General features: G+C 45.2%; 1 protein-coding gene across 4 annotated transcripts in view; it reads left to right on the forward strand.

The window, feature by feature from the left end:
- The window catches only part of LOC141132716 (serine protease FAM111A-like), a 104,824-nt gene that overhangs the window by 51,503 nt on the left and 28,357 nt on the right, over positions 1-24,964 (forward strand). For 2 of the 4 annotated variants that reach the window (XM_073621466.1, XM_073621467.1), the window contains exons 4-5: positions 9,729-9,815; positions 17,142-17,240. In XM_073621466.1, coding sequence (XP_073477567.1) covers positions 9,729-9,815; positions 17,142-17,240 — 186 coding nt within the window. The remainder of the gene's footprint in view (positions 1-9,728; positions 9,816-17,141; positions 17,241-24,964) is intronic. The other 2 variants (XM_073621468.1, XM_073621469.1) reach the window with 1 other exon arrangement.

The raw sequence follows: 24,964 nt of genomic DNA on the forward strand, positions 1-24,964 counted from the left end.
AAGGAGCATCGGAGACGCCGATCGCGCTAACGAAGGTAGGATCTAAACTTGGGCCTATACTGCTTCGAAATGGAAGCCTATATTGTAACAAGATTAGGGGAGTTTGGCCTGACATTAGGGTTTGTCTTGTGTTGTGTCTTGCAGAGAAAATGGATGGGTTCAACGACCACAATTTCCTGCCCCTGTTCATAGACAAGTACAGGGAGCTGCCCTGTCTGTGGCAAGTGAGACACCCCCACTATAATCACAAACAGAAGAGGCAGGCAGCGCTGGAGAAACTGCTGGAGTTGGTGAAGCCGGTGGTCCCCACAGCAACCATCCCTTATTTAAAAGCTAAAATTGGTGGCCTGAGGAGCACTTATCTTAGTTAGCGCAAGAAGGTCACGGATTCCCAGAGGTCCGGAGCTGCAGCAGATGACATTTATGTCCCCAGGCTGTGGTACTACGAGAGACTGCGATTTCTGTCAGACCACACTGAAGTCAGGGAATCCCTCTCCACTCTTCCTTCCACTCTTCCTTCCACCCCAGCCGAGGCTTCCGATGTCCAACCTGGGCCTTCCAGCCAGGAAGAAGTGGAGGAGCCCAGCTGGAGTCAGGTATAGCATTCTTCTACAGATTTCTGGTCAATAAATAAATGATGTTTATTAGATGTTATTATTGATCACTAATTGCTGATTAAAAAAAGTGCTTTACATATCAATAGACAGTAGTGGGCACCCAAAATTGGGACAAGAATGAAAACTGCTGGGCTCAGAAGGATAGTCTGTTATATTTGTTAACATTCAATTTGCAGCAGTCAGGAGGTGAAAATTGTGTGTGATTGATGAATAAAAAACTAAAACTATGTCCCTTTTTCATACACAGGAAGACCTCAGCCAGGAGGAGGCTGTGGAATGTGGCAGCCAGGAGGAGGCGGGGATTATTAGTGTCAGCCAGGAGGAGGCGGGGATTAGTGGCAGCCAGGAGGAGGTGGGGCTAAGTGTCAGCCAAGAGAAGCCTGGGACAAGTCGCAGCCTGACCGAGTCTCAGGTCCGAGCCAGGAAGGCCACTCCCAGTCCCGTGCAGGATTCAGCGTACAGGCTGATCCAGGAGGCTTCGGCGTCCCTCAGAGCCTTCCCCAGTCCTGAAGAGGCCTTTGCCTGCATGGCTGCCACAAAATTGCAGGGCATGCAGGAGGGCCAACGCAAGATCTCTGAGGACCTGATTTATAAAGTCCTTCGTAAGGGGTTGAGTGGGGAACTGACACACAAGACGGATGTCATTGAGAGGGACGATCCTCCTCCTCCTCCTGCTGCCACAACTCCACCACCACAGCCAAAGCCTGTAAGGAAGCGTGGAAAGAAGACCAAAGAGTGATGACCCTGGGTTCAGTCTGGTCCGACAGAAGATGCAGTCTCTTGTATGACCACAGCCTGGGGACACAGATGTCATCAGCTGCTTTCCGGATCTCTGGGACTTCTGGACCAGACTGCCCTCCCTTAGATAAGGACTCCTCAGGCCACCAATTTTGCTTTTAAATAATTGATGTGTGCCCTGGGGGTCCAAGGCTTCACCCACTTCTGCAGTTTCTCCAGCGTTGCCTCCCTCTTTGTTTAGTTGTGAGCCCTTAATAAAATTTTTTTAGGGAAATTCTACTCTCCTGTGTGTGTTTTCATCCAAAAAGGACAGTTTGTTGGTGACGATTCAGGTACATTTCTAAAGTACAATGTGAAATTAACAAGGGACAACAACACCAAATAATCTCCTACAGATTAAATAGAACAACATATTAGTGGTGTTGTGGGAACTTGTCACCAAAAACACACACAAACATTTTCGGGAGTACAAATCAAAATCACCAAAAAATAAAAAAATAAAAAAGAGAAACACAAAAAAAGAATCTACATTAAAGTCCAAAAATAACAAAAAATTTTGTTGTCAGATGTGAGAAATCTAAATATATTGAGGGAATCCCGATAAATAGTAACAAAATAAGTTTGTGAGAAGTGTGTGTGAATATGAGCATCAAAACTACTTCATTCTTGTCACATTATAAAGAAGAAGAGAGTGCGCTGTATTAAACCATTTTGAACATTGCAGCGTGACGAAAGTGCTGTATCCATTCCGAACGCTACGTTTACCAGAACGAGCTGTCCCGTGTCGGAATTTCTTCTGAGCATGCGTGGCACTTTGTGCGTCGGAACAGGCCACACACGGTCGGAATTGACGCGATCGGATTTTGTTGTCGGAAAATTTTATCTCCTGCTGTCCAACTTTGTGTGTCGGAAAATCCGATGGAAAATGTCCAATGGAGCCCACACACGGTCGGAATTTCCGACAACACGCTCCGATCGGACAATGTCCATCGGAAAATCCGACCGTGTGTACGGGGCATTAGAGTTCAGGAAAGCGAGGAGAAAGAAAAGAAAAGCGGGTGGAAAAAAGAAAAGAGGGATAGGATACAGGGGGGGAGAGGGGCGTGGAGCAGACCTCGGCACGACAATGTATGCAAGGAGTATTAAAGATGAATATTTGTGTCTAACCTTGAGTGGTCAATAAGGATTTCAGGGCGTCTGACGTAGAGTATTCAATCCAGATAAGCCATAGAGTTTTGAATTTATCAAAAGTATCGTTATCCATGGCCAACCTCTCCTCCATGCGCATAATGTCATTCATTGTCGACACCCATAAAGTAAGTGGGGGTCTAGTGGGGGTTTTCCAAAATAAGGGTATGATCTGCCTGGCAGCCGATAAAAAAAAGCGTAAAAGAGAGCGTTTCTGTGAGGTGATGGAACCAGGAAGCATAGACAGTAATGCAATTTCTGGGGAGGGTGGTAAGGGTTGATCATAGAGACTACTGTAAATGGAAAAAACCTGGGACCAAAGTGGTTGAATAGATGAGCAGTCCCACCATATATGTAGGTAGCTTCCGTTTTCTGAGCCACACCTCCAACAGGAGGATGGGACCGAGGGGAAAATTTTGTTAAGGGATTGAGGGTCCTTGTACCATCGGGAAAGAAGCTTAAAATTTTATTCCTGGGTATAACAGGAGATTGAAGATTTATGCGTAAAGTAATATGATTTTTGCCAATCCTCTGGATGAAGTTCCTTTCCCAGCTCCGTGGACCACATCTTGGTGTATGAAGGAGGTCGGTTATGTAGCAGTATATTTTGTATCGTGTATAAGGTGGAAAGTAAGTGTCTGGGAGTTTCCGTAAGAGAGCACAGTTGTTCGAATTCTGTTAAGGGTCTGTGGATTTGAGATGTGGAGAACAGGTCGGAGCAATAGGAGGATATACGGAGGGATGTGAGCCAATTACCCTATGTGTTTGGAAGGATGGGTGCACCAGAGGTAGGGTTTACAAATGATCTCGCCACAGGCCACATAGAGCGGGAATATGGGCCTATTGTGGTAGAGCCTTCATCCTGAGGGAGTGCGGGGTGGTCAAATAGGGAAGTGAGTGGCAAAGGGTCTGAGGATAGGAGAGTCTGTATGCCTTTCTTGTACCAAAAATGTAAAGCTGCAATCGTCAGTGGGGAAGTAGAGGAGAGTGAATGTAAATGTCGTCCGTATCCCCAAAGCAAGGCCCTGAGATCTAAAGTGGATAGATCCTGTTCCACCATGGTGGACGCCTTGGGGAAAGGGCGGGGGAACCATTCTAGGACCCGGGATAACAGTGCAGCTCTATGGTATAGCTCATAGTCAGGTAGGCCCACTCCGCCTTGTATTTTGGGGTATGTGAGTAAGTTGTGACGAATGCGGGACATGCCATTTTGCCATATGAATCGTATGGACATAGAGCGAAGAGATGTGAAAAATTGTTTAGGGACCATAATAGGAACGGTTTGAAATAAATATAGTAATTTTGGTAGGGTGTCCATTTTCAATGTATTAATGCGCCCAAACCAAGGTAGTGTGGAGGGGTTCCATGAATCTAATTCCTTCCTAATCCGGGCTAGGAGGGGTATATAATTTAAAGCATAGAGATCGGAGAGATTGGCAGGAATCGTGATCCCTAAATAAGAGATGCCTCTGGAACCCCATTGGAAGGGAAAATTAGTCTGTAGTTGGGTAAGGGTGGTACTGGGTAATGATATGTTTAAGGCCTCAGTCTTAGACATGTTCAGTTTGAAATTACTAAACTGTCCAAATCTACGAAATTCGTGCATCAGGGAGGGTAGGGTAGTATGAGGTTGTTGTATGTAGACTAATAAATCATCTGCGTAAAGCGAAAGTTTATGTTGAGATGAGGGTGTCTGAATTCCTACTATAGATGTATTTTGTCTAATGGCCTGGGCCAGGTGTTCGATCACTAAAACAAAAAGAAGAGGAAACAGAGGGCAGCCCTGTCGTGTGCCGTTTGAAATCTGTAATGAAGCGGAGGAGGAACCATTGACCAGGACTGACGCCGAGGGACGTGAGTAAAGGGCCATGACCCTAGAGACAAAAGTGGAGCCAAGGCCTATCTGTTGCAGAGAGAGGCGTAAAAAGTCCCAATTGACCCGGTCAAAGGCCTTCTCGGCATCAAACGAGAGCAGGCAAGCTTTTAGATTGTGTTTTCGGATATAGGAAATGAGGTGAATGGTTTTTGTGGTATTGTCCCTAGCTTCTCGGCCAGGGACAAATCCCACCTGGTCTTTATGTATGAGTGAAGGTAGGATAGGAGATAGGCGGTTGGCCAGGACTTTGGCGTAGAGCTTAATATCCAGGTTAAGGAGTGAAATGGGACAATAACTGCTACATTGAGAGGGGTCTTTGCCAGGTTTGGGTATTACTGAAATATTAGCTGCTAGTAGGTCTCTAGAGGGAAGATGGGTATCGTCTATAGAGTTAAATGCGCTAGTTAACAATGGGGTCAGATGATGAGCAAAGGATTTAAAGAATCTCGAGGAGAACCCATCGGGCCTGGGCATTTACCATTTTTCAGGCTTTTGATAGCGGCAGTGAATTCCTCTGTTGTAAGGGGGTCGTCCATGGCAGATGTTTGTTCAGGGTTTAGATGTGGTAGAGCTGTGTCAGAGATGTAGTCCTGCATGGAGCATAGGTGTGTGTCGTTAGTAGGGGTCGTCCCGTTTGGGGTGTGGAGATTGTATAAGTTCGAGTAGTATTGTTTAAATGCATCAGAAATACCATTGGGGTTATTAATTTTTCGTTGGTCAGATGTACAGATTTGTGGTATAGGTCGGCGTGGGGGGCGAGGATGAAGAACTCTCGCGAGGTGTTGTCCACATTTGTTAGCTAGAGTGTAATGTCGGTTACGTCCTCGGTCTCTGGCTATAAGGCAGTTAGCATCGAGTAGACGGAGCAGGTCTCTACGCGCATTAGATAGGTCGGTATATGTTGCAGGGTCTAAGTCTCGTTTATGTGTAACTTCAAGCGTTCGGCCATTCTGGCTTTTTTTAGCCAAGAGCCATGCTGGATTAGTGTCCCTCTAAGTACACATTTCAGAGCTTCCCATTTAATAAGGGGATTAGTATCATCTTGGCGGTGATCTGCAATAAAGTCACTAATCGTTTTTTCAACTGCTGCAACACATACCAAGTCAGTTAGTAGATTGTCATTAAGTCGCCACGAGGACCGGGTGCGGGATTTTGGTGGATGGGCTAGGTTGAGGTGTACGGGTGCGTGATCCGACCAGAGGATATGTCCTATGGAGGCCTTGAGTGGTATATCTAGTAATGATTGGGAGATTAGAAAGTAATCGATACGGCTATAGGATTTATGAGCTACTGAGTAACAACTGTAGTCTCTCTCTAGGGGATGTTGTATCCTCCATATGTCTACGAGCTGTGCCAAGTTTAAAAGGGATTTTATTTGTGTAAGAGTCATGTGGGACATGGCTGACTTACCCGAAGAAGTGTCCACGGCTGGAGAAAGAGTTGTGTTGAGGTCGCCACCTAAAATGACACAAGGACCCCCAAATGATAGCAATTTGTTTAGAACCTTTGACAGAAAGTTCCCTTGATCCTGGTTTGGTCCATAGACATTAGCCACTGTGAAGACAGAAGAATTAAATTTGAGTTTGAGGAATAAATAACGCCCTAGTGGGTCTATCAGGGAATCTAAGACTTCTGGGTGGAATGATTTATGAAAAGCTATAGATACCCCTTTGGATTTTGCATGAGGGTTCGTACTGTGGAACCATTGGGGAAAATGAGGGTTTTTAAGGGATAGAATCTCTGAACCCCGGAAATGCGTCTCTTGTAGGAGCAGGATTTTTGTTTTAGTCATATGAAAGTGGTATAACACTTGGCTTCTTTTTTCGGGGTTATTGAAGCCTCTACAGTTATAGGACGATAAGGTTAGATGCTTAAGTGAAGACATAATAGGAGTGAGGAGAGGTAACAGTATATGTTAATAACGTTCATGTCGAGGTCCATCCAGCCCAGGAATAGGGGAGTGAAGTAAGTGGGTAGGTAGGGGAAGAAAAAAAGGTGGGAGAGGAGAGAGGAAAAGGGAGGGAGAAAGTAAGAGAGAAAAATAGGTAAAAAAATAAGCCACTAGGTGGCAGCATTAAGTAATCCTTTGAATGTAGAAACATTTCTTTAAAGTGCTTATAAACTAATATCAGTAAAGTGCGCAAACAGGCACTACAAGTCCTAAGGGGGGGGATGTGGTGACCACCTAGAGTGCCTCCCGGTTCCGGGGTCCACGGGGGGAGCAAAAGCTGGTGAAAACATTATATAACCATCAATTTGTTATCATAAGGTAACCTGGTAAGAACATATAAGTAATAACTTATCACATATAACGTGTATACCCCCACCCCCTCCCAAACACATCAGAAAAAAAAAAACATGGGAGCATTTCTATAAGGCTTTCGTATATTAATTCGTAGTTAAGAGCGAGTTTCAATGTGGGTGGGGGGGATAAGCCATAATTATAGAACCCATCCGCCCCAGCCTTGTCCCCAGAAAAAAAAAGAACAAAGAAAATGTAGACAACAATAGAGAAAAAATTTGAAAGGATCATCCTGAAAAGGACATCCAACTAGGATAATGTGGGGGGACAAAAAGGCATCTGCAAAAATGATGTGAAAAAAAGTAAAAAAAAAAAAGAAAAAAAAAAGGAGGGGGGAGGGGGGGTGTTGGATCTGTAACACTGTTAGTGTAGTAGACAGGTAGGTAGTCCAGGGAAATCTTTATCACTTAAAAGTGGTTCAAGGGTAGACGGCCTTCACCGCTTCCTATTCTTTCCTTCCTTGAGGGAAAGAAAAAAAAAAAGAAGAGATCAAAAAAAAAGGGAAACAATACAATAGTCACGGTGGCAGGGTAAAGATGTGGTGTCTGCAGGGCCTAGAGACCAGTCACCCGTCTGCAGACTTCTGAGGGGAGCTTCTGGGTCGCTTGTTCTTGCTCGCTTTCTGCCATTGTGTGTGGAATGGAAGTCCCGGAGTAGCAGAAGGAAGGGGCCAGTCTGGCAGGGAGATCTGGGGTAGCTCCAGAGTGCTCAGGAACCTTGGTAGATCTCCTAATGTGCGGAAAAGGGCCGTTTTGCCTTCATGATGAACCCGTAATTGAAAAGGGAACCGCCATTGATATTTGATCTTTCTTTCCTGAAGAACAGATGTAATCGGTTTAAGTGCACGCCGCATGGCCAGAGTTTGGCGCGACAGGTCAGGCAGCAGCATTACTGGGGTGTCATTCAGCCGAATGGAGTCCTGTGTGCTGGCTGCTTTCATGATCTCCTCTTTAACTTTATAAAAGTGCACCCTGCAGAGCGTGTCCCGAACAAAGGAGGAATCAGAACTACGCGGGCCTGAGGTTCTGTGAACTCTGTCCAGCTCAATAGGGGTATCTTTGGGTTGCTGCAGGATTTGGTTAAATATGGCAGTGACTGCTCCATGCAAATAATTGTGATCTATGGTTTCTGGTATGCCACGGATTCTAATATTGTTCCGTCTGCTACGGTTTTCGATGTCATCTTGGTGGTACATGAGCTGTTGTAGTATGTTAGTATGGGTATTAAGGATCTCTTCATGGGAGTGTAATGTATTGCACATACCATCAGTGGTATTTTCTACATCCTCCATTCTAGTCCCTAGATCCCTCTTGAGCTCAGCAATCTCTTTCCTGTATGACTTCTCCATGCGGGAGACATAATGTTCAAAGTCAGTTTTAGTAGGTAAAGAGCGGAGGTAGGCATGCATGGATCGCATCTGCGACTCCATGTCCCATCCGTCCCCGGAGCACAGGGAGGCCTGGGAGAGGCTTTGGGGGCTGTGTGGGTGGTATAGTGGGGGCTCCAGATCTGTGAGGGAGACTGAGCGGCCTCTGGACAGTACCTGTTCGGCGTCTGCATGTGTTGAGCGGGCCGGAGACGGAGGCGCCGCCGCCACCTTGGAGGCTCTCTGGCTCTGGTAGGCCGCGGAGAAACGGGTCACAAAATTCCCCAAATCGCCCTGTGTCCGGTCACCGGCGAGCTTCGAGTGGTCCCTGGGCTTTCCTTTACCCATCAGGACGTTCTTGGTAGCTGGATGGGTGATGGTAAAGGAGATAGAGCCCCGTGGAGATCGTCAGGACCGGGAGCTGCCGCGATGTGCGTCCTACATCTCCATGCGCTAAGCCACGCCCCATAATGCACTTTTTAGTGACAGCACGCTAATGTCAGGAATATCAAGTGGGAGCAGAACATAGTGGATGATTTGTACATCCTCCGAAGTGTCTGAGGGTATTTACTGGCGACCCGGAAGTGGTAATCTACTATGATGTCCCCACTCTCTGTTTACCACTAACATCATCACTGATGCTGCTAGCTGCTGATGCCGATCGTTGATTGGAATATCTTTTTACCAGTGTACACGCCAGCACTATACACGCATCTACAGACTCTGTCACCACCAACACCTGATTGGTATCCTACTTACTCTGCACTATTAACAGACCATATACGGGACTAATTTCCCAGTACAGTCCACATAGGATTGTAGCACCCATTTTCTCTTCCCCCTCTTGCCTCCTCCTTTCCCTACTTGGCTTGAGCCTCCCCGGGGGGTTGATGTCAGCCTAAACAGCTATACTTGGCAATAGCTGGATTATCCATTTTGGCTGGGCAGACATCAATTCCCTTGCGTCCGGACGCTGTTGTTTGTCTATTTTTGTTGCATGTTGTTTTGTCCCCCAGTCTGTGGTTGTACCGATTGACCCTCACAGGCCAGTTGGCAATCTGCATTTAGGGTAGTTGAGCAAAAGGTTTATACTCTTTTATCCATGTGTTATATTTTTTGTACCACTTTAATAAATGTTTGAATAATTAAATTTCATGTGTATTGCTCTTCAGTAAGCCCCATCTTTCTCTTGGTCCCCTCTCTGGACACACAGTTTTTTGCAGTTTTTCTAGGGGCTGAAGAATAATCACACATTCATTGGCACATAATTTATACACATGATAATCAAGCCTCTTTGTCCTATAACTTTTATGACATGGCTGACAAGTGCGGGGAGACCACCTGCCATTGTAGTCTGGGCAGTAACACTTTGGTTATTAGGTGTTTTGTGTCAAAAGAATGTTTTGTAATTGTATTTTGGATTGGATTAATATTGTGCTACCATAGAGTGAAATTTAGTTGCTCTTGTTTATTATTTTGTATTTAAAATGTACGGTGGCAGCATATATATTATTATTAGTTATGTGTTAATATTCTCCAAGGCTTGAGGTATCAAGTGGTTGAAAATATTCAACTGTCCTTTGTAAAAAAAAAAATGTACTATGCATAAACTGACTTGTAATCATGTGTTTCCTAACATAGGTCAAACAAACACCACTCCGTGACAAAACACCCAATGCTAACTGGTTTAATGATATTTCAGAACAATGGAAGAATCGTAGAGGAAAGGTAAAAAAAAACACAACAACTTAGGAGTACATCAATTTTTTTAGTAGTTATTTAAATTGGATCTCCAGGCAAATGGTTAAATACACAGATGAAATAAATATAAGGGAACGGTTTTACCTACCAGAGATTTGTATTTCTGTCCATCCAGTCAGGAGATTACCCAACTCAGTAACATTTATGCAGCGTACACACAAGCGGACTTATCCACCGGACTGGATCTGAATCCGGCGGACAATCCGACCGTGTGTGGGCTTCATCGGACTTCCAATGGACCTTTTCGGTCGAAAATCCGCCGGACTTTAGATTTGAAACTTGCTTCAAATCTTTCCGTCGGAACTCAGCCGGACCCAGTTCGTCTGTATGCTGGTCCGACGGACCAAATACGACGCAAGGGCAGCTACAGCACCTGCCCGCGAGAATGTTTCCAGCGCGATCCTATGGCGCTGGTTCTCGGCGGCAGGGTATAATCTCGCGCTTGCTGCAATACGAAAAACACATTTTCCTATTGCAGCGAGCACGAGAAAGAGGCGACAGGGAAGGGGTTAACACCAGGGGCAATCAAAGGGTTAAATGTGTTTCCTTACTGTGTGGGGGAAGTGCTGACAGGAACAACACAGAGATCGTTGTTCCTAATCACTAGGAACAGCAGATCAGCATGTTGTCCCCTGTCAGAATGGGGATCTGCCTTGTTTACATAGACAGATCCCTGTTCTGCCTCCCGTGGGTCCTCCTCCATGCCGCGGGCACACCCCTCTGGCGGCACACGTGCACCCACACTACCTATTGCATGAAACGACCTACAGGTACGTTGTTTTGCGCAATAGAGCCGTTCTGCCACAGTATATATGCAGTGGGCGGTCTTTAAGTGGTTAATCAATACAGAGCTGCATTGTTTGTGTCTTCTATATCATACTGGAGTTCAGCTTTAATTCTGTTTCCAGCATAAATTGGTAAAATTCCTTATATTGATTTCAAATCCATTCATTTTCTCCCTTCTAATTGTTACTATGCCAACCCCTTCTCAAATACCAGTTCCATTCAAACATACACTATATTACCAAAATATTGGGACACCTGCCTTTACACGCGCATGAACTTTAATGGCATCCCAGTCTTTGTCTGTAGGGTTCAATATTGAGTTGGCCCACCATTTGCAGCTATAACAGCTTCAACTCTTCTGAGAAGGCGGTCCACAAGGTTTAGGAGTGTGTCTATGGGAATGTTTGATCATTCTTCCGGAAGCGCGTTTGTGAGGTCAGGCACTGATGTTGGTTGAGAAGACCTGGCTCGCAGTCTCTGTTATAATTTATCCCAAATGTGTTCTATCAGGTGCAGGCCAGTCAAGTTCCTCCACCCCAAACTCGTTCATCCATGCCTTTATGGACCTTGCTTTGTGCACTGGTCCAAAATATTTGGTGGAGGGGGGGATTAGGGTGTGGGGTTGTTTTTCAGGGGTTGGGCTGGGCCCCTTAGTTCCAGTGAAGGGAACCCTTAAGGCGTCAGCATACCAAGACATTTTGGACAATTTTATGCTTTGTGTGAACAGTATGGGGATGGCGAAAGTTATATGAGCACGAACCCAAGTTTAATTTCTAGCACCACATCCCAAGAAAAATTGTGTTTAGAACCAAAAGGAGTGGGGATTTTTAAGGTGCAAGTTGAATAAGTATCAAATATTTTTGTATAAAAAGACTTTTTTACTTTATTAAGAAAATACAATAAAATATTTTCCACATCAAAATATAAAAAAGGAGATTTATATAGGAAGTGCCACATGTATTTAATTGCAGATGCGGTAACACAGCATAAACTATGTACTTCCCAACATGTTTCGCCCATCCGTCGGGCTTCCTCAAGGGATGCTGGTCACATGCAGAGTACACTGCCTTCTAGCGAAAAACATATGACAATGGTTGTATATTAGAACACAACATAAATACAGAGAATATGAATTAATTTGCTTAAATTACATGCATGTGCATCTTAGCTGTCATAATGTGATTGCCTACCTGTATCTCCTAGAACGGGGGGAATAATAAAGGGGAGAGCGGGGTAGGTCTGCCAGGTTAGAAAAATGCTACCGCCGTACCGAGGGAGCCCTTCCGCTGAAGGCGAGCGTAGATGGTACAAAAAGGTCAGCTAAAATATATGAAAGGAAACGATAATGTCCTAATGTGTGAGGGTAAGCTGGAAATAACCTTCACATCATCATGGCACACAATGAATAATAGGGGTTAACACTCACAGGGGCCAATACGGCAGCTGGCTTAATGCCAGGGACCACACACTTCCAAGGATACAGATCACTTTAAAGGAATGCCTGAATAAAGCACAAAACACACTATATAATACCTGCTGCTAAGTGTCGGGCCGGTTCACACTGATGCGTTGTGATTTTGTTCCATTTTTTGTCTTTTTTTGCGGTGCGAATTTACCGCGATTTTACCGCGAATTTACTGCGAATTTCAGGAGTTGGATATAGCTGCGATTGATAGTCTAGCCAATGGAATCATAATGTAAAAAAAAAAAAAAAAAAAAAAAGTCTTAACTTCCTGTGTACTTCCTGGTTTTTGTGGAGAGTAGTGTGGTGGAATTTGCACATATGTGAACCATCAATGCGATTCAAGAACGATTTACATTGATGTCCATGGAGACTAAATTCGCAACGCAGTAAACTCGCACAAGACCCTTTTTTTAATCACATCGCATTCGTAGAGGAATCGCAACGCATGTATGTGAACGACCGTCATTGAAAACAATTACTTTAGGGATGACATGCGAATTTAAAGTGTTTTTGACGCATCGCATTCGTCATGAACTCGCATCAGTGTGAACCGGGCGAGGACAATGTCCTTCAGTATAAGCATCAAGTGGCACAGAGTAGTAACAGGCATGATGAATTTAACACAAAAAAAACTACTTATGTAAATACCTGAGTGGAGAGATTGAAGTGCATGGGTCCCTTGGTTCCTGCAGCATGAACTGACTGCTAACAGCGGCTTTAAATACCATCCATCCGGTACTGATACAAACGGACCATGGACTGGGCTGCACAGGTGCAAGCATCGTCATGGCTGCTTACTCCCCAGTCTGCCGCCGGGTCCTAAGGTCCAGAAGGCACGACAAGACGGGGAGCTCCCTCTGGTGATAAGCTTGGGAAATCTCACGTCTCTAGAGACAATATGAGATAAAGAGGCCAGGACAGCAGACACATGTCAGCACAGTGAATCGGGTGCCCTGCTGAAGGGACAGGAACACCCTGGGTGTCCATACGGTCACCCAAAAATGCGCATGAGAGCCAAGGTGGGCGACAGCATCCCCCCATGAAAAGGATGACATGGCGAACCGATAATAAGATGTGACTGGACCCCGGAAGGCAGCGCATAAGACAGGAAGATGCACATGCATTTACAAAAGAGAAAAAAAATGGTTTTCATATATATATCAAATACAATCAAGGAAGAATACAATAACTCGAAAAATGAATAGAATAAGACAGACAGAATCACAAACTGTTAAAAATGACTACAATTATGAAAATTAAGGCTGCATATATTCCAACTTCACCATAATTATCATTGAGCATGATAGCTTTACCAATACTCTTACTCTCAAAGACATTTTCAACACAGTTGAAAATATCCAATTTATTTATTTTGGCCCAAACTATAGCTAAGGGGGATGGATGGTGAAGGGAAGGTTATTGATGACCATAGGTATGACAAAGACTAGGAAATGGGGAGAAGAGGAGGGAAGAAAAGGGGTGAAGGGGGGGAAAAAAGGGGAGGGAAATGGCCCAAAATAAATAAATTGGATATTTTCTACCGTTCTAGGAGATACAGGTAGGCAGTCGCATTATGACAGCTAAGATGCACATGCATGTAATTTAAGCAAATTAATTAATATTCTCTGTATTTATGTTGTGTTCTAATATACAACCATTGTCATATGTTTTTCGCTAGAAGGCAGTGTACTCTGCATGTGACCAGCATCCCCTGAGGAAGCCCGACGGATGGGTGAAACATGTTGGGAAGTACATCGTTTATGCTGTGTTACCGCATCTGCAATTAAATACATGTGGCACTTCCGTATATAAATCTCCTTTTTATATTTTAATGTGGAAAATATTTTATTGTATTTTCTTAATAAAGTAAAAGTCTTTTTATACAAAAATACAAATACAAAATACAAAAAATCCCCACTCCTTTTGGTTCTAAACACAGTATGGGGATGGCCCCTTCCTGTTGCAACATGACTGCGCACCAGTGCACAAAGCAAGGTCCATAAAGTCACGATTGAGTGAGTTAGGGGTGGAGGAACTTGACTGGCCTGTCACAGAGTCCTGACGGCAACCTGATAAATAGAACCTTTGATATAAATTAGAGCGGAGACTGCAGGCCAGGCCTTCTTGTCCACATCAGAGCCTGACCTCCCAAATGCACTTCTGTAAGGATGGTCAAACATTTCCATAGACACATTCCTAAACCTTGTGGACAGCCTTCCCAGAAGAGCTGAAGCTGCTATAGCTGCAAAGGGTGGGCCAACTCATTATTGAACCCTACGGATTAAGACTGGGATGCCATTAAAGTTTATGTGCGTGCAAAGGCAGGCGTCCCAATACTTTTGGTAATATAGTGTATCTGTAAACAATCCTGTATGTGTACAAAGCCCAAGAGATTTACCAGTGTCATTACATTTTCTGAATGTTTTCTAATTTTATTTTGTATTGTTTGATGTTTTTTTCACAGAAATAAAGAAAGTTAATAAATATATAAAGCTTCAGTAAATGAGGATGTTCTTGTGTTTGTTTCCTTTTTTTTATATGCTCTTTATTGTTTTTTTTTTTGTTTTTTTTTATTACAGGGTGATTATTTTTAACGGATTTTTTAATATACTCATTTTTTGTGCATTTTTTGTAGCTGAATCACCTCATGCAGATGATAAATGAGGTGTCATAGCCATTTTGTATTAAAATATGTCATGGAATTCAGCCAATAGCTCTGGGCTCATAGAGGAATAGTAAAAAGTTTATTTATGTGTGTGAACACTATTCCTGATGAAAAGAGAGCCAATACACACGCTCTTCCAGGAGCATGTTTACTGCATTACAATAGTACAGCTGTGCCTTACGCCTAGTACACACAGCTAGTTAATTTTCATTCAACACAACGGGCCAAACAAAAAAAACTGACAGCTCAGGTCAGAGTCGCTGTGTTAATGTTAGTACAGCGATCCCCCTGCTGTTCTGTTGTATTCTGACAGGGGGACGCCCCCCAGGCCAGAACACTCCAGTCAGTGCTCTCAGCCATTGACTGAGAGCGTTGACGGGGAGCCAGTTGGCAGACCCTTTTCAGCCAAGCCCCTTCGACAGAAGCCGGTCATTTGGTGTGCTTCTGTGGGCCGACTGCCTTACACACGAGTCAAATGTCGGACGGTTTCTATTGAACCTTCAGCCCGTGTGTACGGAGCTTTATCAGTTAAAGAGAATATTTTTTTTAGGACAGTTTTTAGCACATTTAGAGTCCATTCACATCAGCGGGTATGTAGTATAGTGAGCATAACCTGTGCATTGGTGTGCATTGTGCATGCGTGCTACAATGCGGTATTACAATCCATTGCAGTGCTGTTTTTTTTTCTAAGTTTTATTCAACCAACACTTAATTTAACGATGTTAACAATAACAATTGTAATGTGCTGGCATGCATTGTGCTGCATACAAATGCAGCATTTCTATATTTTTCAGCTCAATGCACTAAGCGTGAATAAGCCATTAGCTCAGGTTCATACTGAGCTGCAGGAATGAAGCCGTGAGAGTTCAGCTGAACTCGCACGATTTCACTCCCGCATGTGAGTCCCGATTTTGGCTGCGATTTCACAGACATCTGTGCGGATTTCTGCACAGATGTCAATGGAAATTGCACCCCGAAATCGCAAAAAGTAGTCCAGAAACTACTTTTTGAATGATTTGGATTTTTTGCTTTTTGATTAGTATGGTGCCATTGCCGGCAATTGCCGCCGATTTGACATGTCAAATCGCACCAGTGTGAACCAGGGCTAAATCTGAACACCAGAAAGGGTTGCACCCCATGCATAAATAGTAGCATACCTGGGATGAATCCCATTATCTTCCCACAAAATGGCCATGACAATAAACCTGCATACATTCTTTTCCAACCCCCCAAAAGAATCCGTTTCATGACACAGAATCATGATAAGCTAGGTATAAAAAAGTGCAAACAGAACAGTCAGTTCAAATGGTTGACAGTCAACAGTCCCTTAGGGCTTTCTCCCACTTACCCAGGTAACAGCTTGGTGACTTTTCTCTATTTCTTGGCGGTTTATCCAATTCTTAGAGGATCTGGCATGTACACCAGGGAGAAAATACAGTGGAATTGATACAGAGTGTCGTAGACATTCATTAAAATTTTGTTGCTCCACCACACAACAATTGCTGGTGTGGGTGGTAGATTGTTGTCCCTTCGGGAACATATACCGTACATGATTCTGTTACATGGGGGGATAGCACTAAAGCTGGACTGTTCATACTATAGATACACTGTCCTCAGTGCATGTTTAGTCCCTAGCTAGCTAGGACACGTTTGGCTCTGCAGCCAACAGCATTGTAGCAACCAAAGACTCATCCCTATTTGGCTGCCGGCCAGAAAATACCCTGGCTGACAGCTGAAAGTAAACAAAGTGACATGGATGCTGACTGACATCATTGTCCAAATATAGCCATTGCCATATTTGGGTAATGGAACCAGCATCCGACCCTATGTTTACTTTCATCTGTTGACAGGGAAATCTCCTGGCTGGCAGCTGAATGGGCTGTAGATGAGTCATCAGTATCTATGATGCTGGTGAACACATACTGTAGCTTCATAGCAACCATGCCAGCACAAAATGTACAATTCTGAGCACCGGCCCTCTCTGTGCGCGCACCCTGTCAGCTGCCTATCAGGGCTCTGTATGTCTCCTGTAGTCCTAATACAATGCTTGTTTTGCAATTATGAGTGTGAATTGTTGGTGTCTTTTACCCAAAAGGGAGGCACACCCAGGTAGTCCTTTGCTTGCTACTATGTAAATTTCAGAATTGAGCTTTAAATAATAATTGGCAGTTGCATGTAATGTATGTATTAATGCAGCTAAACAAAATCAAATTATTATACTTGTTCTGGTTTGGTATTGCTGTTAATACAAATAATTTTCCAGCATTTTTGATTTTGTGTCACCTTTGTTACATTTAACTATGTTTTTGCCCTCTATATTATATCTTATTATCTTGTCTGCAAATGGTGACAATTGTTATATGCCATCTTTTTGTAGCAAAGCCAAGAAACTGGACACTTTCCTGGGAAGGAAAACCAATTGGAAGCACCAAACAAGCCCAGCACAAGAGCTTATAATAAACGAGCTGCTAAAGAGGTTACACAGTACAATTTTAATGGAATCACTGCAGGAGAAACACAGATTACTTTACTCAGCCTGTTCTAGACCAGTGATCCCCAACCTTTTTTGGCCCCGGGGACCGGCGCTGTTGAAGAAAATTGTGCCAAGGCCCGGGGGGGGGGGGGGGCGACGGAGTGCCTATGCGGCTTTTCGCGGGCAATTTATCGGGGCAATGGCTGGTGTTGGCGCTTCAATCATCCCGGCACCATCATTGTTATGATGTCAGGATGATTGAAGCGCATTATTTCTATTATTACATTGTAATATATAATGAAATAGTTCAACTCACCATAATGCAGAATGTGCCAGAGTGTCACTTGCCACATCGCCTGCCACCAGATGCGGATTGTCACTTTCCACGTCGCCTGCCACCAGATGTGGATTGTCACTTTCCACGTCGCCTGCCTTCAGATGCAGCTTGTCACTTGCCATGTTGCCTGCCACCAGATGCTTTTTTGTCCCTTGCAACCTCACCTGCCACCAGATGTGAATTGTCACTTGCCAGGTCACCTGCCATCAGATGCAGCTTGTCACTTGCCACGTCACCTGCCACCAGATGGATTTTGTTCCTTGCCACGTCACCTGCAACCAGATTTGGATTGTCACTTGCCACGTCACCTGCCATCAGATGCAGCTTGTCATTTGCCACGTCGCCTGCCACCACAGGAAGATTGTCACTGCAGTGGTGGCAGCACAGGTGTGCGCATTAGTTCAGAGGCAAGCCTGGAGTAGTGGGTAGTGAGGGAGAACAGCGGTAATGGGGGGGTGGCGCGGGTAGTGAGAGATGATCTGTCTCAACACCAGCAGTGTATTGGTGTTCTTCCGCGCTGTGTCGGCGGAGGAGCAGTGATGGAGGCGGGCAGTGAGAGATGATCTCAGCTCTCTGCTCCCCCGCCTCACCTTCAGCATTATAGCAGCCCCGCTGTGAGTGTTAAGAGCGGCAATGCAGGCGGGCGGTGAGAGATGATCTCATCTCTCTGCTCGCTCGCCTCAGTATAGCGGCCCCGCTGTAAGCACTGAACAGCAGTGATGCGGGCGGGCAGGCGGTGAGAGATGATGTCATCTCTCTGCTCGCTCCGCAGCCGCTGCTCGTCAAACAGTGCAGCCTTCGCGGCCCGGCTGCAAACAGGCCACGGCCCGGCAGTGGGCCGCGGCCCGGGGGTTGATGACCCCTGTTCTAGAGCAGTGTTTCTCAACCTTTTTTCAGTCAAGGCACTTTTTACAATTCTGAACAATCTTGAGGCACCCCATTTTAAAATGTTAAAAACTAAACTAATACTTTTACATAATGCAGAAACATCCACATTTGTAGGACACCCAACGTTAGCGGTGATTTGTTCTTCCAAAGCAAATACACCTTTGCACACTGGTACTGACTAGTATTCCAATGTTTTTCTTCTCCTTCGGTTTCTCTCCCTCACTCAGCCAATGTGACCCCAATGCTCATGAAGAGAGGCAAACAAGGATGATGTGCAGGTGCCCGATGTCCTTCTTATCAACCAATGACGACAACGGTTGTTAGGACACTAACAGCTAGAAGGTTGTAATGGTGCACAGCAGGCCCAGACTGGGACAAAAAATAGGCCCGGGCATTTTGGATTGAGCAGCCCATGACATGTTAACTGGCCCTTTCCCCACTCTCCACCCTGACAGATCCCCTGAAAGAGGGGAGGGGAGAACCCAGCAGAGGTGTGGGGAGGGTGAGGTGGGACCTGGAAAGAGCATGGAGGGATGGATAAAAAAGAGGGAAGAACATGGGGTGGTAAACAATGCAGTGCAGCGCTAAGTCCAAATAAAGTCCCTTCGCAGTCGAATCAAATATAGGTAGGGAAAGGATTCTCCTCTGTAGTGATGTACATGCTCTAGATATTCCATGCAGTGCTACATATCCGTGATCCCACCACCGGCCAGCCAAACCGCTCACCTCAGCATATGGACCCCTGAACTAACAGATGGGTCAAACCAGCATTTACCACACTCAGTGGATGGGGATGAAGACTTGTCTAGGCAGATGGTCCCATGGTAATGAAGATGGCACTCAAAATTGCAGATCATATCACATGAAATAGAAATAAAAGTACGTAGTGCACACTGCGTGGCTAAAAAACGATAACATTTATTAAAAAATCAAGGTACTGACAAACACAGCACTATGCCCTAGTGCTGGGATACAGATAAAATGGATAACGTGGGTTAGATGGTGGCTGCAGTGATGTCCAAAACCTCCCGTACATGGGAACATGGGGTGGGGTGAGAGCACAGGGGAGAGGCAGAGAGGCAGAAAACACAGGGAGGAAGAGGAGAGCACAGGGGGGCAGCGGAGAGCATGGGGGGAGGTGGAGAGCACAGGGAGGGAGGTGGAGAGCATGGGGGGAGGTGGAGGGCGGCGGAGAGCATGGGGGGAGGTGGAGAGCACAGGGAGAGAAAAAGGGGGACATTGGGACTTTAAATGAGGCAGTTGACAGGTTGGGGTTGAGATTAAAAAAAATATCAAGTTTATTGCATAAGGTAATCCAGGTATATATCACATGTGGAGGGTTGCATGTGCATACGCACAAGACATAACCTGCATAAATGCATGTATATAAAACAATCAACATGATATCTAAGCAATAAATTGCGATTACAAATTACATGAGGGGAATACATATATAAATCTGGAAGGTACATGACAACATAATGTAAGAGGTGAGTATAAACACATAAAAAAAACATAAAAAAGTAGATCTGGGTAGAATCCTATTAAAGCAAAATGGCTGCATCCTTGGTGGCCGACGCGTTTCTGTGAATACACTTCTTCAGGGGCGGATGCTATAGGATGTAATATGTACCCAGCTGTGGTGTAGGGTAGAGACTGGGCCAAAAGGGTTGTCCTTCCCCGGAGCTGAGGTGGCAAAGGAACCAACACAGGACAGGCATGCATCGGCATCATCCCCAGAGCACAAACCATCGCTTCCACAATATAGCCAATAATTGGTCAGAGTGGTGGGCGGGACGCATATCAGGTGTCCCCCTAGGCGCAGTCCTTACTCCCGCACACGTGCAGACGCCACAGCTCTGGAAAGCTCCTGTTCCAAGCACACCAAGAGAGTCATCCACCACTGTGACCAATTATTGGCTACATTGTGTAAGCGATGGTTTGTGCTCTGGGGAAGGACAACCCTTTTGGCCCAGTCTCTACACTACACCAGCTGGATACATGTTACATCCTATAGCATCCGCCCCTGAAGAAGTGTATTCACAGAAACGCATCGGGCATCAAGGATGCAGCCGTTTTGCTTTAATAGGATTCTACCCAGATCTACTTTTTTATGTATTTATACTCACCTCTTACATTATGTTGTCATGTACCTTCCAGATTTATATATGTATTCCCCTCATGTAATTTGTAATTGCAATTTATTGTTTAGATATCATGTTGATTGTTTTATATACATGCATTTATGCAGGTTATGTCTTGTGCGTATGCACATGCAACCCTCCACATGTGATATATACCTGGATTACCTCATGCAATAAACTTGATATATTTTTTTATCTCAACCCCAACCTGTCAACTGCCTCATTTAAAGTCCCAATGTCCCCTTTTTTCTCTCTTGAACCTGGGATGGAGGCTGCTTCACTTAAAGTCCAGAAACCTCCCATTGAGAGCACAGGGAGGGCAGCGGAGAGCATGGGGGGAGGTGGAGAGCATGGGGGGCAGCGGAGAGCATGAGGGGAGGCGGAGAGCACAGGGAGGACGGTGGAGAGCATGGGGCGGTGGAGAGCACAGTGGGGGGCAGTGGAGAGCATGGGGGGTGTGGAGAGCACAGGGGGAAAGCAGAGAGCGTGGGGGTCATGTGGAGAGCACAGGGGGGGCAGAGGAGAGCATGGGGGTGATGTGGAGAGCACGTGGGTGGCAGAGAGCATGGGGGGGGGAGGTGGAGAGCACAGGGGGGCAGCGGAGAGCATGGGGGGAGGTGGAGAGCACTGTGGGGGGCGGCAGAGAGCATAGGGGGAGGTGGACAGCACTGGGGGGATGGCAGAGAGCATGGGGGGAGCTGGAGAGCACAGAGGGGCAGCAGAGAGCATGAAGGAGGTGGAGAGCATGAGGAGGCGAAGAGTACGGGTGGGGTGGAGAGCCCAGGGGGGGCAGCAGAAAGAAGCAGGATAGGAGGAGCAGTGGGAGCGGCTGCATATAGAACAATCATTCTCTCCATCTTCCTCCTGCAGTCTCGAAATGCCTGCTTCTCCTCTACCTCTCGCAGGCATTCTGATACTGCAGGAGGAAGATGAAGAGAATGATTGTTCTATATGCAGCTGCCCCCCCCCACTGCTCCTCCTCTCCAGGTTACGGGGGGGCTGCACTCAGGTTTTCTGTTATCCAGCCCCAAGGTGTCTGCAGCAGGTGTCTGCTCTGGCTCCTCCCCCCTTCGCAGTCACGCTCCCCTGCACCGACGGCTGACCTATACGGGTGCCGAATGGACACGGAGAGGCCAAAGGTGTCTCATCTAGATCCGAGTAGCCGCAGAGAGGCTGGATAAGTGGCGTGGGCTCAAAGAGCAGCCCAGCTGCCTTGGGCCCCACAAGGACTTTCAGCCTGGTGGCCCCGGCAACCGCGGCCCACTAGGCAAGTGCCCAGGTTGCCCTATGGCCAATCCGGGCCTGGTGCACAGTAAAAACCTGTGGCTTTGTGTAATTAAAAGGCAGACTTTAACCACCCTCTGGCTTGTATACAATTTATGGGCAATTTTTAGGCATTTTGCCAAGGCACCCCTGAAGAAACCTGAAGGCACCCTGCTTAAAAAAGGCTTTTTTAGAAGATATTTACAGTTCACTGAAATGTAGCTCCAGCCCAAGATTGTAAAAATAATTTGGATAGAGTAGGAGCGAGTTAGAAGCTCTAACAGGCGTGTAATGCTGTATGTGGACCTCTTGGGAGATTTCTCTTTACTTCTTTTTTCATGAGCCACAAAAAAAAGAAACCACCACATCAGACCCCATGACAAAGAGTGGTTACACATGAAACAGGTTAGATTGTTATGTAATTTTTAACATAAAAAAACATGTAACCTCTGTGTTCAGAAATTAAAGAAATAAGCACCCTGCAACAATTTGTTGATCACAAAGTAAAGGTATATAAAAAAAAGTATGTGCAGCGGTTAAAACACCTTATGATAACAATAAAATCCATATGAGTCCATACACTATAGTTAGCTTATAAGGAAGGATCCCAACACCAGCTTCAGTATTAAAAACTAGTGCACACAACACCACAGTGATGAGGCCAATCAGCTTACCAGGTGGTGTAGACTCTCAGGTTATAGCGTGGTCTAAAAAGGCCCTGGTTAGTACTCAAAATCTCCAGCAATGGTAAAAAGCAGGGATCCTCTGGAATCCAGCAATAACCTTAACACATGGGAAGCAGTAAATGAGAAAGCTGTGCCTTTAAATATTTTCCATGGGTTCCGCATCTCGTAATTACCACACACATCGGCAGATACCATCATCAAAGCCATTCAGTAATGCATCTATACATAGGAAAAATGTGCATCAATCAAACCAGCAAAAATGCCACGACGTCCAGCATGCTGAACACACATCACAAGTCCCTCCCTACGCGTTTCATCACAATCTGATGTAATTTTTGTCTCTATGTGGGATTTCAAGTAAATAAAGCTTAAGTTAACTGTGCAGCAGTCTGTGCAGCTATGGTAAAAATGTACATAAAGAAGGTGTTTTATAAATTATATAGACACATAGTATCTCACAAAAGTGAGTACACCCCTCATATTTTTAAAAATATTTTATTATATCTTTTCATGTGACAACACTGAAGAAATGACACTCTGCAAAGTAAAGTAGTAAGTGTGCAGCTTGTATAACAGTGTAAATTTGCTGTCCCCTCAAATTAACTCAACACACAGCCATTAATGTCTAAACCGCTGGCAACATAAGTGAGTACACCCCTAAGTGAAAATGTCCAAAGTGTCAATATTTTGTGTGGCCACCATTATTTTCCAGCACTGCCTTAACCATTTTGAGCATGGCGTTCACCAGAGCTTCACAGGTTGCACTAGATTCCTCTTTCACTCCTCCATGATGACATCACGGAGCTGGTGGATGTTAGAGACCTTGCGCTCCTCCACCTTCTGTGAGGATGCCCCAGAGATGCTCAATAGGGTTTAGGTCTGGAGAAATGCTTGGCCAGTCCATCACCTTTACCCTCAGCTTCTTTAGCAAGGCAGTGGTCATCTTGAAGGTGTTTGGGGTCTTTATCTCATGTTGGAATACTGCCCTGCGGCCCAGTCTCTGAAGGGAGGGGATCATGCTCTGCTTCAGTATGTCACAGTACATGTTGGCATTCATGGTTCCCTCAATGAACTGTAGCTCCCAGTGACAGCAGAACTCATGCAGCCCCAGACCATGACACTTCCACCACCATGCTTGACTGTAGGCGAGACACACTTGTCTTTGTACTCCTCACCTGGTTGCCACCACACACGCTTGACACCATCTGAGCCAAATAAGTTTATCTTGGTCTCATCAGACAACAGGACATGGTTCCATGTCCTTAGCCTGCTTGTCTTCAGCAAACTGTTTGTGGGCTTTCTCGTGCATCATTTTTAGAAGAGGCTTCCTTCTGGGATGACAGCCATGCAGACCAATATGCTGCAGTGTGCGGTGTATGATCTGAGCACTGACAGGCTGTCCCCCCACCCCTTCAACCTCTGCAGCAATGCTGGCAGCACTCCTGCGTCTATTTCCCAAAGACAACCTCTGGATATGATGCTGAGCACGTGCACTTAACTTCTTTAGTCGACCATGGCGAGGCCTGTTCTGAGTGGAACATGTCCTGTTAAACCGCTGTATGGTCTTGGCCACCATGCTGCAGGGTCTTGGCAATCTTCTTATAGCCTAGGCCATCTTTATGTAGAGCAACAATCCTTTTTTTCATTTCCTCAGAGAGTTCTTTGCCATGAGGTGCCATGTTGAACTTCCAGAGACCAGTATGAATGAGTGAGAGCGATAACACCAAATTTAACACACCTGCTCCCCATTCACACCTGAGAACTTGTAATACTAAAGAGTCACATGACACCGGGGAGGGAAAATGGCTAATTGGGCCCAATTTGGACAATTTTACCAGGGGTGTATTCACTTTTGTTGCCAGCGGTTTAGACATTAATGGCTGTGTGTTGAGTTATTTTGAGGGGACAGCAAATTTACACTGTTATACAAGCTGCACACTCACTACTTTACATTGTAGCAAAGTGTCATTTCTTCAGTGTTGTCACATGAAAAGATATTTTAAAATGTTTACAAAAATGTGAGGGGTGTACTTTTGTGAGATACTGTATATACAGGGCTTTTTTTCAGGGAGAACTTGGTGGAACTCACTGCCACCACCTTTGGCTCAGACCCTTTGGTGCCTGCTCACCACAATCACTTGTAAACACAGAAGTCTGGTTTCTGTGTTTACAAGTGACAGCTCTGCACTCTGTATGTAGTGCAATCCTGGTATTTAATGCCCTTTTAAGACCCACCTACTGTTCGTGAAATTTGACTGACCACACCCACTATTTGATGTGATTTGCAGGTTGTGTGTAGGGGAGGGGTTTTGTGGGGTTGTGGTTAAGTTCCAGCACCTATTGTTTGAGAAAAAAAGCCCTGTGTATATATATATATATATATATATATATATATATATATATATATAT

The sequence above is a fragment of the Aquarana catesbeiana genome, linkage group LG03, assembly GCF_042186555.1.
Source record: "Aquarana catesbeiana isolate 2022-GZ linkage group LG03, ASM4218655v1, whole genome shotgun sequence".
Classification (NCBI taxonomy): Eukaryota; Metazoa; Chordata; class Amphibia; order Anura; family Ranidae; genus Aquarana; species Aquarana catesbeiana.